Source organism: Oncorhynchus mykiss, chromosome 23, assembly GCF_013265735.2.
Source record: "Oncorhynchus mykiss isolate Arlee chromosome 23, USDA_OmykA_1.1, whole genome shotgun sequence".
Classification (NCBI taxonomy): Eukaryota; Metazoa; Chordata; class Actinopteri; order Salmoniformes; family Salmonidae; genus Oncorhynchus; species Oncorhynchus mykiss.
This window is the reverse complement of record NC_048587.1, coordinates 33,602,084-33,618,383: the sequence shown is the minus strand read 5'-3', so window position 1 is coordinate 33,618,383 and position 16,300 is coordinate 33,602,084. Positions and strand designations below refer to the sequence as shown.

Genomic DNA, 16,300 nt, shown 5'->3' with positions numbered 1-16,300 from the left:
CCAACAGACGGGTTGGAACTGTCTATCACAGTATAAAGAATACTGTTTACATACATCTTGTCAGTTCTCTGTTCTGCCCTGCGTGGTATTACAGTGAGCCCGTATATACGAAAGTTGCATTTGCCATTTATTACTTAGCTAATAAAAAATACATAGTATAAAATCGGTGACTCATTGTTATATTTATCCTGATACCAGATTTGAATTTACGCAACTCTAACATGGTTTGGTGCTTGTTCACTGGGGTAGTTACCAAAGGAATACAATTACAATATACAATATAATATCTTTAACAATGTACCTGATAGGAACAGCACAAAATTGCACGTCATGCAATGCACAGCTCACCATCCAACTCTGCACTCACGCACTGTACAAAATATATGAACCCCCCACCAGACACAGTAAGTTGCTAGCTAATACTGGCGGGAATTCTTTACAACAAAATGCACAACAAATATTCTCCAAAAACCGCTGCATCTTATGTGTGATGTTCGAATAACATTTACAAACAATTTGATATAAATTGTACATTTAAATCATTACCTGAGAGTATAAAAATCACTTTTGATGTACAGTGCTTTGCAACCAACAACTTACCGCTGGTTTGGTGCTTGTTCACTTGGACAATTCTAACTGGAACATCCCCTCGTAAGCAAGCTACGCAAACCAGCCAATAAGATGCCATGTTGAGTAGGTGAAGGCAAGACAAAACTCAAACCAAAAACCCATTGGCTTAACAATAAAGTGGCAAGGGGAATCACCAATATAACCCTGTTACACTGGTAAATATGTCCTTATCCTACTTTCCAACCTTTATATAACACACAGAATGAATTACCAACTGTAAGAAGAGCAGTGGACTAGAGGATTGTCTCTGCAGACAGCATTAGAGGTGGTTGCTGCTACTTTATTGAGAGGAGTTCTGGCGACTCCAAAGTGCTTTTCAAAATGAAATTTGACAATGTCCTCTCAGAAATCAATGGATTTGGTAAATTCCAAACAATGATCGTCCTGATTCAGAGCCTCTCTCGCATGACCCTGCCATGTCACTTCTTACTGAATAACTTCATAGCTGCTGTGCCCTCTCACCACTGTGACCTCAGCGCTCTGGATGAAGAGGGTGTCTTTGGGAATCTGACCCAGGAGCAGAGACTGACTGTCAGTATTCCAGTACAGGAAGATGGGACTCCAAGCTCCTGCAAGATGTTCCCAGAACCCCAGTTCAACCTCCTGTCCAACTCAAATGACAGTGACCTAACTACAGTCCCCTGTCAGAATGGATGGGTATATGACAACAGCACCTTCAAATCCACTCTGACTACAGAGGTAAGTCTCTTCCTTTTCCAGCTATTTTGCTTTCTAGATGGAAAGCATTGAACATGTTGATCACTTTGTAACTGTTCTGTTGTACTCATGACACCAGGGTTATTGTTATGATCTCTTTTAAGTGGGACCTTGTATGCGATAGAAAAGGGATGAACAAAGCGACAGCCACCATTTTCTTCATTGGAGTAATGTGTGGGGCTCCTTTATTTGGTTTCCTCAGTGACAGGTATGTATGCACCATACAGAAAGAATCCTTACTACTTCACACAAACTTGCGTATACACACCAAGGTTATTATAGTAAACGAAAACTGAAAATAAATACAAAATAAAATTGGAAAAATAATTTAGTAAACTGAAAAAAATGTAAAACGAAAAAAACATTTGAAAAACTTAACTATACTGAAACTATTATCTATGATGCAGAAAATAACTAAAATAAAATAAAAAACATAATAAGTTACGTTTAAAATCAGAGAGTACAGCTGTGGAGCAGCAGGTCCGCAGGAAGAGTCCAGCAAGCATGTCGACCTCAGTGCTTCATGTTTAATATTACATAAACACATGTTTAATATTACATAAACACATGTTTAATATTACATACAAAATAACATGTGAAATGTGCCATGTCTTCATTCATCTGTTGTTTTTTCCTCTCTCTATCTGACAGATAAAGGTAAAGGTACTTGATTCTCCTTACATCTACTACTAAAGTTAGAAGAGCATTGGATTGGTGTAAACATGGGCAAGAAAGTTTCCTTCCACCTTATTTCTTGCACCAGTCTAGGCTAGGCGCTTATCCTTTCAATCCAGGTCACATTCAGATTGATTTATAATTTAAACCTTACCTTACCAAACCTATCCAAGTCTATGGACCAGGCCCTTCACCTCATGTATTACTGCCCCCCAGTGGCAAGAAGTGACATGCCAAAGAAAACAAACTATAGGCCTACAACACATAAATGAAAATGCTCTGGATAAGAGTGTCTGCTAAATGACTAAACTGTAAATGTAAATATTAAATCACAAAACTATAACAACCTTGATGCATACAAACAGACAATAACATATGCACTATACCCACACGTACACATGGATTTTGTGTCGAAGATATGCGGTAGTAGAGTAGGGGCCTTGGCAGCAGCTAACGGGGATCCATGATAAATACAAATACAAAAACATTCTAAAACTACTGATAATACATGAAAAAATGTCCCTTTTTTGGGGGGGAAATAGCTGCATAGTTAAAACCATTTGTATTTGTATTTATTAAGGATCCCAATTCTCTACACCTCTGCTCTTCTTCGTAATTAATTCTGTGTGTTATATAAAAGTTGGAAAGTAGGATAAGGACATATTTATCAGCATTGTGTTAACCATTCATTGACCCTGAGCAGAGATACAGTACCAGCTGATAAAGCGAAAGCTTGATCCCAATAAATGGGATGTTTTTCTTAATTTATTTTTAGGCAAGTACCATAAACTTTCACATTAGAGGTGCTGAAGTGATAAATCGGTAACACTTTATTTGGAAAATCCTAAATCGCTGTTTGGTTTGTAGATGTTCATTAACTCTCAACACCATTTTAGCCAACTATCCACTAACACTAACCCTTATTTCAAGCCTATAAACCTTACAATAATCAGGGGTCCAGCAGCATTAAGGCAGTTGTATACAATTTCAAATATTACATGACATTACATTTCATAACACTTTTCACAAGACGTTAAGTGTGTTCCCTCAAACCACTACTCTACTATCACATATCTACAATACAAAATCCATTTGTACATGTGTTTAGTGTGCGTGTCTTATCATGTGTATGTGTGTCTGTGCCTGTGTGTGTGTCTCTTCAAAGTCCTCACTGTTCCATAAGGTGTATTTTTATATATTTAAATATGATTCTACTGCTTGCATTAGTTACATGATGTGGAATAGTGTTCTATATAGCCACGGCTCTATGTAGTACTGTGCACCTCCAATAGTCTGTTCCTGACTTGGGGATTGTGAAGAGATCTTTGGTGGCACGTCTTTTGGGGTATGAATGGGTGTCTGAGCTGTGTGCTAGTATTTTAAACAGACACCTCGGTGCATTCAGCATGTCAACACTTCTTACAAAAACAAGTTGTGATGAAGTCAATCGCTCCTCCACTTTGAGCAATGAGAGATTTACATACATATTATTAATATTAACTCTCCGTGTACATTTTATGGGCCAGCTGGGGTGCCCTGTTTTGAGCCAATTGTAATTTTCATATGTCCCTATTTGTGGCACCTGACCACATGACTGAACAGTAGTCCAGGTGCTACAAACTAGAGCCTGTAGGACCTGCCTTGTTGATAGTGTTGCAAAAAGGCAGCGCTGCGCTTTATTATCGACAGCTTCTCCCCATCTTAGCTACTATTGTATGTTTTGACCATGACAGTTTACAATCCAGGGTTAATCCAAACATTTTAGTCACATCAACTTGCTCAATTTCCACAAAATGTATTACAAATTGTAGTTGAGGTTTAGGGTTTAGTGAATGATTTGTCCCAAATGCAATGCTCTTAGTTTAAAAAAAATAGTATTTAGGACTAACTTATTTTGCCACACATCTGAAACAAACTGCAGCTCTTTGTCAAGTGTTGCAGTGATTTCAGTCGCTGTAGCAGGTGACATGTATAGTGTTGAGTCATCCGTATACATAGACACACTGACTTTACTCAAGGCCAGTGGCATGTCATTAATAAAGATTGAAAAAAGTAAGGGGCCTAGACAGCTGCCCTGGTGAAATCCTGATTCTAGCTGGATTATGTTGGAGATGCTTCCATCAAAGAACACCCTCTGTGTTCTGTTAGACAGGTAACTCTTTATCCAATATAGCAGGGGGGGTGTAAAATCATAACACATACATTTTTCCAGCAGTAGACTATGATCGGTAATGTCAAAGCCGCACTGAAGTCTAACAAAACAGCAATATCTCTCAGCCAATCATTTGTGTAAGTGCTGTCCTTGTTGAATGTTCTTCCTTATAAGCATGCTGAAAGTCTGTTGTCAATTTGTTTACAGTAAAATAGCATTGTATCTGGTCAAACACAATTTTTCCCAAATGCTTACTAAGGGTTGGTAACAGGCTGGTTGGTTGGCTATTTGAGCCACTATTCTTGGGTAGTGGTATTACTTTTGCTTCCTTCCAGGCCTGACAGAACACACTTTCTAGTTGGCTTAGATTGAAGATATACAGTTGAAGTCAGAAGTTTACATACACCTTAGCAAAATACATTTAAATTAAGTTTTTCACAATTCCTGAAATGTAATTCTAGTAAAGATTCCCTGTCTTAGGTCAGTTAGGATAACTACTTTATTTTAAGAATGTGAAATGTCAGAATAATAGTAGTGAGAATGATTTATTTCAGCTTTTATTTATTTCACCACATTTCCAGTTGGTCAGACGTTTACAGACACTCAATTAGTATTTGGTAGCATTGCCTTTAAATTGTTTACTTGGGTCAAACGTTTCGGGTAGCCTTCCACAAGCTTCCCACAATAAGTTGGGTGAATTTTGGCCCATTCCTCCTGACAGAGCTGGTGTAACTGAGTCAGGTTTGTAGGCCTCCTTGCTCGCACATGCTTTTTAAGTTCTGCCCACAAATGTTCTATAGGATTGAGGTCAGGGCTTTGTGATGGCCACTCCAATACCTTGACTTTGTTGTCCTTAAGCCATTTTGCCACAACTTTGGAAGTATGCTTGGGGTCATTGTCCATTTGGAAGACCCACTTGTGACCAAGCTTTACTACCTGACTGATGTCTTGAGATGTTGCTTCAATATACCACATCATTTTCCTCTCTCATGATGCCATCTATTTTGTGAAGTTCACCAGTCCCTCCTGCAGCAAAGCACCCCCACAACATGATGCTGCCACCCCTGTGCTTCACGTTGGGATGGTGTTCTTCGGCTTGCAAGCCTCCCTATTTTTCCTCCAAAGATAACGATGGTCATTATGGCCAAACAGCTCTATTTTTGTTTCATCAGACCAGAGGACATTTCTCCAAAAAGTACGATCTTTGTCCCCATGTGCAATTGCAAACCATAGTCTGGCTTTTTCGAGCAGTGGCTCTTTTTTAGAGCAGTGGTTTTGGAGCAGTGGCTTCTTCCTTGCTGAGCCGCCTTTCGGGTTGTGTCAATATAGGACTCGTTTTACTGTGGATATAGATACTTTTGTACTTTTTTCCTCCAGCATCATCACAAGGTCCTTTGCTGTTGTTCTGGGATTGATTTGCACTTTTCGCACCAAAGTAGGTTAATCTCTAGGAGACAGAACGCGTCTCCTTCCTGAGCTGTATGACGACTGCGTTGTCCCAATGTGTTATTTACTTGTGTACTATTGTTTGGACAGATGAACGTGGTACCTTCAGGCGTTTGGAAATTTGTGGTCTACAATTTATTTTCTGAGGTCTTGGATGATTTCTTTAGATTTTCACATGATGTCAAGCAAAGAGACACTGAGTTTGAAGGTAGGCCTTGAAATATATCCACAGGTACACCTCCAATTGACTCAAATTATGTCAATTAGCCTATCAAAAGCTTTTAAAGCCATGACATCATTTTCTGGAATTTTCCAAGCTGCTTAAAGGCACAGTCAACTTAGTGTACGTCAACTTCTGACCCACTGGAATTGTTATACAGTGAATATTAAGTGAAATAATCTGTCTGCAAACAATTGTTGGAAAAATTACTTGTGTCATGCACAAAGTAGATGTCCTAACCGACTTGCCAAAACTATAGTTTATTAACAATACTTTTGTGGTGTGGTTGAAAAATGTGTTTAATGACTCCAACCTAAGTGTATGTAAACTATACAGTTGAAGTCAGAAGTTTACATACACTAAGGTTGGACAATTGTTTAAAGACAGATTATTTCACCTACAACTCACTGTATCACAATTCCAGATGTACTTGGCTAAGGTGTATGTAAACTTCAACTGTATTTTTTAGCCAGACAAGTCCATTAAGAACAAATTCTTATTTACAATGACTGCCTACTCCAGCCAAACCCTAACGACACTGGGCCAATTGTGTGCCGCATTATGGGACTCCCAATCACAGCCAGTTTTAATACAGCCTGGAATTGAACCAGGGTCTGTAGTGAAGACTCCAGCACTGAGATGCAGTGCCTTAGACTGCTGCGCCACTCGGGAGCCCTCTAGCAAATCGGAGAGGCAATATCATTTGCTATTATTCTCAGTAATTTTCCATCCGAGTTGTCAGACCCCGCTGGCTTGTCATTTTTTATAGAAAGCAATAATTGTTTCACCTCTTCTACACTTTACGGACTTCAATGCTTGTCTTTCATAATTTGATCAGTTCTACTTGTATGTGTAGTGTCAGAATTTGTTGCTGGCATGTCATGCTGAAGTTTTCTAATCTTGCCAATGAACAATCATTAAAGGAATTGGCAATATCAGTGGGTTTTGTGATGAATGAGCCATCTGATTCAATGAATGATGGAGCTGAGTTTGCCTTTCTACCCAAAATGACACTTAAGGTGCTCCAAAGCTTTATATCATTCCTCTTTTACTCTTTTAGTTTCTTCTTTTTATTCAGTTTAGTCAGATGATTTCTCAATTTGCATTACGTTTTCCAATCGGTTGTGCAGCCAGACTTATTTGCCATTCCTTTGCCTCATCCCTCTCAACCATACAATTTTTCAATTACTCATCAATCCACAGGGATTTAACTGTTTTCACAGTAAAAAAAATGTAAACGGGGCATGCTTATTAGTAACTGGATTAAGCAATTTCATAAATATGTCAAGTGCAGTGTCTGGTTCCTCATTACACACCATAGACCAACAAATCTTTATTTCATACAACATAGGAATCATTACAAAACTTCTTGCATGACCTCTTATACACTATATTAGGTCCAGACTTTGGTGTTCAATTGAATCCTTTACAGAAATGAAATACTCTGATAGTGTCTAGTGTTTAATACCATATTGTTGTGTTTCACTTAGCTGCATTGTGTATAGAAATATGGCAATACTCTACATTATGATATACTGTACTGATAAATTGCCTTTCTAATATTTTATTTTTCTCTGAACAGATTCGGCCGGAGGGCAATGCTGATGGTGGCTTACCTAGGAACTATGGTGTTTGCTTTTACCAGTGCCTTCTCCACCTCCTATGTCATGTTTTGTATCATGAGATTTTTCACCGGAGTGACACTATCTGGAATAAGCATAATCTCCATTGTACTCAGTGAGTTAGTCCCTGATTGCGCTTTGTATTGTATCGTGTTATACATATTAAAGTGTTATACAGGTAGACTAGCAATTAAGAGCGTTGTGCCAGTAACTGAAAGGTCACTGGTTAAAATCCCAGAGCCGACTAAGTGAAAAATCTTGAGCAAGGCACTTAATCTTAATAGCTCCTGTAAATGCTCTTGACAAGAGTGTCTGGTAAAATGTATAATGCTATTATAGTCTCCCTCTATAAAAGGTTGGTTCAATTTTGGGTTAAATTAAATACACTGGGATTTCATAAATTATTCATATTAAAAGGTTGATGATTGATTTAGTGATATATTGCATGACTGAATGATCTTTTCTGTTCCTGCTGTAGCTTCTATGAATATTCAACTTGTTCAACATGAACTTTGACTGTAGAGGCATTCTGCAAATTATGTTGAGAAAAATCTGAAAGTAAACACAAAAAAATGGTTGCTTGGTATCAACATCAGTTGCTTAACATTAGATGTAAGTGTTAGCATAAAAAAACGGTATTTACTTTAACATTCAAATATAATTAATTCCAAACTCTCTTTCTTGGACATATCTACAGGTGTGGAATGGTTTGACATTCAACACAGGACATTTGCTGGAGTGATAGTAAGCCTGGATTGGACAGGTGGAAACATGCTGCTAGCTAGCATTGCATACTTTGCGAACGACTGGAGGTGGCTGACCATAGCAGTTACCTCGCCTCTTGTCTTGGCTGTCATTACCTGGTGGTACACAACCCAATTTACTTTGATGTTATGTGTTATACTTGGTTTGATGAGTTCAATGTTAGAACTTGTCCGGTGGTAAAACATGTAAAGGTAAAACTTGTTGAAATGTTTGTGGATGTAATGGTGAAGTCAGACCTTACTATTACTAAGAGTATATATATCTACTAAAAGGAAAGGTTTCTAACAACATAACATTATTATTAGAGACCATCTGGTGGCCTTGCCTGGTGTCAACAGGGATCTGTGCCATTGCAGGTGGCTTCCAGAGTCTGCTAGATGGCTCTTAGCGAATGGAGAAAAAGAAAAAGCCCATTTCTACCTGGAGAAATGTGCCAAGATGAACAACAGATCCAAGTGTATGGCTGAGATCACACCACAGGTACATTTAATGCTCACATATGTGGTATCATGTTAGGATAGCCTTAGTCTCAAAAGGGCATCTTTCAATCACAAGTCCTGCTGAGACTGAGACTGTCTGTTACGACTTCCACCGAAGTCGGGTTCCTCTTCTTGTTCAGGCAGCGTTCGGCGGTCGGCGACGCTGGTCTTCTAGCCATCGTCAATCCACTTTTCATTTTCCATTTGTTTTGTCTTGTTTTCCTACACACCTGGTTTTCATTGTTGTGTATTTAACCCTCTCTTCCCCCCATGTCTTTGTGGGGAATTGTTTGTTGTAAGTGCTTGTGCACATATTTACTGGTGCGCGATGGGTGTTGTGCCCATGTTTGTTATTCTTTATGCCATTGGTTTTGCAATTAATCTGCTCCTGCTATTACCTAGTTCTGCTCTCCTGCGTGTGACTTCCCTGCCACCAGTTACAGAATTCCCCACCTTGAAAATGGAGTCAGCAGGAGCAGGTGCCCCTGGTATAGGGGTTGAGGAGTGCATCCAGGAGCAAGCAGCAATGATCCACCATCTTGGCACCGCCATGGACCGAGTCGTCCAAACCATGGATCGCTGGGAGAGACAGGGAGTTCACTCAGCGCCCCCACCAGCACAACCAGGGCATCCACTACTCGCCTCCCCTTCACCCGGTCCCAGTGAGATTCGTCTCGCCCTTCCCTGGGAGTACGACGGGACGGCTGCACACTGCCAGGGTTTCCTATTGCAGCTAGATCTCTACCTGGCAACCGTTCACCCGGCTCCTTCGGGCCGTGAGAGAGTGTCCATACTCGTCTTGTGCCTCTCAGGGAAAGCCCTGGAGTGGGCCAACGCCGTGTGGGGAGAAGGAGATGTGGCGCTGGACCATTTCGAGGATTTCACACGCCGTTTCCAGGCAGTCTTCGACCACCCGCCCGAGGGTAGAGCGGCGGGGGAACGTCTCTACCATCTGAGGTAGGGGACGAGGAGCGCTCAGGAGTTCGCCATGGATCTTCGGACCCTGGCCACCGGCGCGGGATGGAACGACAGGGCCCTGATCGACCACTATTGCTGTAGTTTGCGCGAGGATGTCTGTCGGGAGTTGGCCTGCAGGGACATCACCCTCACCTTCGACCAGCTGGTGAACCTGTCCATTCGGTTGGATACCCTGCTGGCTACCCATGGACGTCCAGAGCAGGGTCTGTCGGGACCATGTCACTTTTTCTGAGGTTTCCCTGCATTCCCAGCATAAGGTGCCCTTCGATTCAGGCGCGGCTGGGAGTTTTATAGACAGATCGTTCGCCCACAGTTTAGGGATCCCCATTGTTCCCGTGAATGTGCCCTTCCCCGTTCACACCATAGACAGTCGACCATTAGGGTCAGGGTTGATTAGGGAGGCCACCGCTCCCCTGGGCATGGTGACGCAGGGGGGTCACAAGGAGAGAATCAGTCTCTTCCTCATTGACTCTCCTGCATTTCCCGTGGTGCTAGGCCTACCCTGGTTAGCCTGTCATGACCCCACTGTTTCATGGAAACGGAGGGCTCTCACGGGGTGGTCGAGAGAGTGATCGGGGAGATGTTTAGGGGTTTCCGTTGGTGCGACTACGGTGGAAAGTCCAGACCAGGTCTCCACCGTGCCCATCCCCCCAGAATATGCCGATTTGGCTCTCGCCTTCTCCAAAAGAAGGCGACTCAATTACCACCCCATCGACAGGGGGATTGTGCGATAAATCTCCTGGTAGACGCCGCATTTCCCAGGAGTCACGTGTATCCCCTGTCACAGGCGGAGACGGCGGCTATGGAAACATATGTTTCCGAATCCCTGCATCAGGGGTACATTCGGTCCTCCACTTCACCCGCCTCCTCGAGTTTCTTTTTTGTGAAGAAGAAGGAGGGAGGTCTGCACCCGTGCATTGACTATCGAGGTCTAAATCAGATCACTGTGAGGTACAGTCACCTGCTACCTCTCATGGCCACAGCGATTGAGTCAATGCACGGGGCGCGCTTCTTCACCAAACTAGATCTCAGGAGCGCTTACAACCTGGTGCGTGTCTGGGAAGGAGACGAGTGGAAGACGGCATTCAGTGCTACCTCAGGGCATTATGAGTACCTCGTCATGCCGTACGGGTTGATGAATGCTCCATCAGTCTTCCAAGCCTTTGTAGATGAGATTTTCAGGGACATGCACGGGCAGAGGTTAGTGGTATAAATTGATGACATTCTGATATACTCTGCTACATGCGCATGTGTCCCTGGTGCGCAGGGTGCTTGGTCGTCTGTTGGAGCATGACCTGTACATCAAGGCTGAGAAATGCCTGTTCTTCCAACAGTGCTTCTCCTTCCTAGGGTACAGCATTTCCACCTCAGGGGTGAAGATGGAGAGGGACCACATTTCAGCCGTGCGTAATTGGCCGACTCCCACCATGGTAAAGGAGGTGCAGCGGTTTCTAGGGTTTGCCAATTACTTGGCTACCGGAGGTTTATCTGGGGTTTTGGTCAGGTAGCGGCTCCCATTACCTCACTGCTGAAGAAGGGACCTGTACGTTTGCAGTGGTCGGCTGAGGCAGACAGGGCTTTTGGTCAACTGGGGGCTCTGTTTACCTCGGCTCCTGTGCTGGCTCATCCGGATCCCTCTTTGGCGTTCATAGTGGAGGTGGACGCGTCCGAGGCTGGGATAGGAGCCGTGTTCTCTCAGCACTCGGGTACACCACCGAAGATCCGCCTCTGTGCCTTCTTCTCAGCCCGGCGGAGCGAAACTATGACGTGGGGGACTGGGAGCTGTTGGCTGTTGTCAAGGCTTTGAAGGTGTGGAGACATTGGCTTGAGGAGGCTAAACACTCTTTTCTCATCTGGACTGACCTCCGCAATCTGGAGTACATCTGGGCGGTGAGGAGACTGAACCCTCGCAAGGCAAGGTGGGCCATGTTTTTCACCCGTTTTGTTATCACCCTTTCTTACAGACCAGGTTCCCAGAACGTGAAGGCCAACACACTGTCCTAGCTGTATGACCCAAAGGAGCTGCCCATGGATCCCACCCCCATACTCCCGGCCTCCTGCCTGGTGGCGCTGGTAGTGTGGGAGATGGACGCGGACATTGAGCAGGCGCTACATGCAGAGCCCACTCCCCTCCAGTGTCCCACTGGGTGTCTGTACGTTCCATCTGCTGTCCGTGACTGGCTGATCTATTGGGCCCACACGTCACCCTCCTCTGGTCATCCAGGCATCGGTCAGACGGTGCAATGTCTGAGTGGGAAGTACTGGTGGCCCACTTTGGCTAAGGACATGAGGGTTTATGCTTCCTCCTGCTCGGTGTGCGCCCAGTGTAAGGCTCCTAGGCACCTGCCCAGAGGTAAGCTACACCCCTTACCCGTTCCACAACGGCCTTGGTCGCACCTGTCGGTGTATTTCCTTACCGATCTTCCTCCTTCACAAGGTAACAGCATGATCCTGGTCGTTGTGGACCGTTTTTCTAAGTCCTGCCGTCTCCTCCCTCTGCCCGGTCTCCCTACGGCCCTATAGACTGCGCAGGCCTTGTTTACACACGTCTTCCCGCACTATGGGGTGCCTGAGGACATAGTGTCTGATCGGGGTCCCCAGTTCACTTCGAGGGTCTGGAGGGCGTTTATAGAACGTCTGGGGGTCTCGATCAGCCTTACCTCGGGTTTTCACCCCGAGAGTAACGGGCAGGTGGAGAGAGTTAACCAGGATGTGGGTAGGTTTCTGAGTCTTATTGCCAGGACTGGCCGGGGGAGTGGGCGGCGTTCATGCCCTGGGCAGAGATGGCCCAGAACTTGCTTCGCCATTCCTCCACTAATCTCTCCCCCTTCCAGTGCGTTCTGGGGTATCAGCCGGTTCTGGCTCCTTGGCATCAGAGTCAGACCGAGGCTCCTGCGGTGGACAACTGGTTCCGGCGCACGGCGGAGACATGGGACGCCACTCATGTTCACCTTCACCTTCAGCGCGCGGTGCTGCGCTAGAAAGCCAGCGCAGACCGTCACCACAGTGAGGCCCCGGTGTCCTGCTCTCCTGTGTGTTACTTCCCTGACACCAGTTACGCACCCCTTACACTGTCCTAATATCGACACCATACTCAGAAATTGCTGCTCATTTTAGCATGCGTGGCTTCATGACAATGGTGAAACTAATACCTTATAGCCGCAGGTGAAAACCTATTCTGAGCCATCTAGGTAAGCAAATAAGATAAACCTAGAAATGCGTTGTTGGACAAAAAATATTTTTTGCCCACAGACCCTTACGAATGCAGCAAGAGTTAAAGATGAGGAGAAGAAGTACGGTTTTGTGGACCTTGTGAGAACTCCAAATATAAGGAAACTTGCCATTTGCACAGGAATACTATGGTAAGTAGGGGAAAACACTTTTGGATCTCATCAAGGTCTGATGCCATAGAATTAATCTTAAATGCCCTTAAAAGGGAAACTCCACTTAAAAACAATCTTTTAGTATTTTTTTTCATTAGTCCACATCATTGGCCACATGCAAAACACATCATCACGGTAATGTGGCCAGTGACACTTTGCTTCTTGAAAGTCCAATATCTTGAAAACTTGACTGCTGACATACAAAACATTTTGGGACTGTATCAACACTGGACTAATGAAAAAAATATATTTTTGAGTAGAGTTTCCCTTTAATGATTTCTCTCCAACTTGTCTGGCTGTCAAATTTAAAGGAGCAACATGTACTATTTTAGTCATCATTTCCATTTCTTCAAGGTTCTTAAAGGACACAGAAATAGAAACGGCTAAAATGGCTTAGTACTGCTTCTTACCTTAACATAATCCATTTGGCCATCCATTGGGCCATCCACAGGAGGTTGGTGGCACCTTAATTGGGGTGAACGGGCTCGTGGTAATGACTGGAGCGTAATTGGTAGAATGGTATCAAATACATCAAACAAATGGGTTCAAGGTGTTTGATATCATAGGCCATTATTATGAGCCTTTCTCCTATCAGCAGCCGCCACTGATTTGGCTCTAGTTGAAGGTGGAAATGTTACATGTATATCCTTTAGAAGTATTTTTGATCTTAAGTTTCTTATTTTCTTCGACCTGTAGGTATGGAGTTGCGTTTACATATTACGGCATCAGCTTGAACATCACTGGGTTTGGCATGAATGTCTACTTCACACAGTTCATATATGCTGCCATCGAGTTGCCTGGAAAGATTATGGTCTATTATTTCTTGAACAAGTTTGGCCGAAAACCTGGACAGGTTGGGACACTGCTTTTGACTGGAACCTGTGTCTTCATCAACATATTTGTTCCTCAAGGTATTTGTTGGTTCCTGAAAGAAAATTGTTAGCAAATAATGGGTTTTCACTTTACTTACGTTTTACTTACTTACAATTTGAGTTGCTTGTGGAACGTATGCCATCGCCGCAGTTTGTTTTCTTTGTGCACTTGCATTTTGAGCCCTGGGGGGTATTTTTGAGTTGTTAGCCTTAGATTCAGTCATCCATGTTTTCATATTTTCACTTAGGTTTGTGGGTGTTTCGTACCATCGTGGGTCTTTTTGGGAAAGGCCTGTCCGAAGCATCCTTCACAATAATGTTCCTTTATACCACTGAGCTCTACCCAACAGTAGTTCGGTGAGTGACCAATAAACTACTATATCACATAGTGTTCACTTAATGTAATCACCTGTAGTCTTGGCTGGAATTCAGTGAGGTGAAATGTCTTTCACAATGTTGCAGATAGAAATGTAACAAATAGAGCTAACACGGCTCCTACTTGACAGACAATCAACTTTGTTCTACACAAAAAATGATATCTAAACGTTCTGTAATGTTATTGCCTCCTTATAACACACATTGCTGAAGTGAAGTTTACAATTTAATTATACTGCCAGATTATCATATTTTTTTGCACAGATCTGTCCTCTTTTGAACTCTAAATTACTTTTTTGCTTGGTCCCTCAGGCAGAACGGCGTTGGCTACACCTCTTTTGTTGGTCGGCTAGGCGTGTCCATCGCTCCCCTCATCGCCCTATTGGACGTTGTGTGGGAGCTCCTCCCTGCTTTGATATATGCCTTGGTGGCTGTTGGTACCGGACTAGTGGCTTTGCTCCTCCCAGAAACACTCAATGTTCGCCTGCCAGAGTTCATCGAGGACATAGAAAAACCAAGGTAGAGCAGGAATTGTATTTGGTAATACTGTGTCTAAAGCATCTAGGTACTGTATATGATTGATTGATTATCACCCCACCGTGGGGCCTCATTGCATAACTCTAAACCAGTTAGTTTGAGTCCTGGATGCTGATTGGCTGAACAGCATTTCAGCTATGTGTATATCAGACAATATACCACGGGTATGACACAGAAATACTTGTTTACTGTTCTATTTACGTTGGTAACCAGTTTATAATAGCAATAAGGCACCTTGTGGGTTTGTGGTATATGGCCAATATACCACGGCTAAGGGTTGTATCCAGGCACTCCACTTCGCGTTGTGCATAAGAACAGACCTTTGCCATGGTGTTACTGGCCAATATACAACACCCCTTGAACTTTTTTGCTTAATTATACCCATGCCAATGTATAAACTGAATTTTTATGAAGGCTCATACATGCTTATAACAAGTTATAATGCATTATACCTATGCCAAGGCTTAAACCGATTCTTTACAATGGCTCATAACAAGTCATACAGCATTATATGTATACGCTTTAAGTAAAGGTTACCCATTATTTAATCAGTATTCAGAATTGGACAAATGGCCATGTAACATCTAATTGCACCTTTCACGCTTTGCAGAGCGGAACTGGATGGAGAGAGTGGCAATCCACTGAAGCAAGCTGATGAAAACAGGAATGGAAATGGAACAGTTGAGGTTACATGAATCCACGCAGAGATCCTATTAGATTATAAAAGGATTAGTTATGTAGTTATATGTGAATCCATGTCACTCAGAGAGACAGTCGTTTTCAAGCAAGTGTATGATAGATGGACAGAGCAGAATATCTACCTAGAAGAAATATAATGGATGGACCAAAATGGATGGATGGACTATTACTTACCTGTTTATTACTTGGTGAAAGATAGATCAATTGTAGCCCATTTTTCTTACATGGTCATTATTGAATCTACTGTTTTGTTCTTCATAAATACTGGTGTTTGTGTGTCTTACTATGTGGCTTTGCAATAAATCTGTGTAATATACATACGTTTCCTGTACTGAGTTACCCTAACTGGGTTAGAACTGGGTTCCTTAAACTCCTGTCACGAGTTGTAACTTGTATTTTGGATAATTCTGACTGTGTATTGTTATTATTTCCATGCAGTTAAATACCTTTATTGTGGTGGCACGTTCAATAGAACAAAACACTTAAAAAATGGTGATGTGTTTCAGCATATCTAGCCTTCGTCTCATTTCCCGTTTGTCTAAAAACTTGGGTGGGAACAAGTCCCAGTCTGTTGGTGCCATCATGCTGTCAAGTACTTGTCACTCATTGCCATGGTATGTTTGGCTTGACAATGAGCAATGGAGTTTGAAAAGCACAGACATCATGTTCCATTCTCTTTTTGAACTGTTCACATATTATTGAATTCCTGAAACTTTGAAAGGGTGAAATATTCTTTAGTTGCTCAAGCAA

General features: G+C 42.9%; 1 protein-coding gene across 1 annotated transcript; it reads left to right on the top strand.

The window, feature by feature from the left end:
• Positions 1–826: 826 nt before the first annotated feature.
• Positions 827–15,866, top strand: LOC110502623 (solute carrier family 22 member 7). Its single transcript, XM_021580804.2, has 10 exons — positions 827–1,329; positions 1,452–1,555; positions 7,423–7,577; positions 8,160–8,328; positions 8,584–8,707; positions 12,937–13,046; positions 13,764–13,978; positions 14,188–14,296; positions 14,627–14,833; positions 15,462–15,866. The coding sequence occupies exons 1-10, from the start codon at positions 952–954 to the stop codon at positions 15,544–15,546; spliced, it is 1,656 nt and encodes a 551-aa protein (XP_021436479.2). The 5' UTR covers positions 827–951; the 3' UTR covers positions 15,547–15,866.
• Positions 15,867–16,300: the final 434 nt, after the last annotated feature.

Bases quoted from the DNA above. Each gene is read 5' to 3' on its own strand.
- LOC110502623 (XM_021580804.2), top strand. From the start codon at position 952: ATGAAATTTGACAATGTCCTCTCAGAAATCAATGGATTTGGTAAATTC. The intron at 7,578-8,159 runs GTGAGTTAGTCC...ACATATCTACAG, and splicing joins CATAATCTCCATTGTACTCA to GTGTGGAATGGTTTGACATT. The intron at 14,297-14,626 runs GTGAGTGACCAA...TTGGTCCCTCAG, and splicing joins CTCTACCCAACAGTAGTTCG to GCAGAACGGCGTTGGCTACA.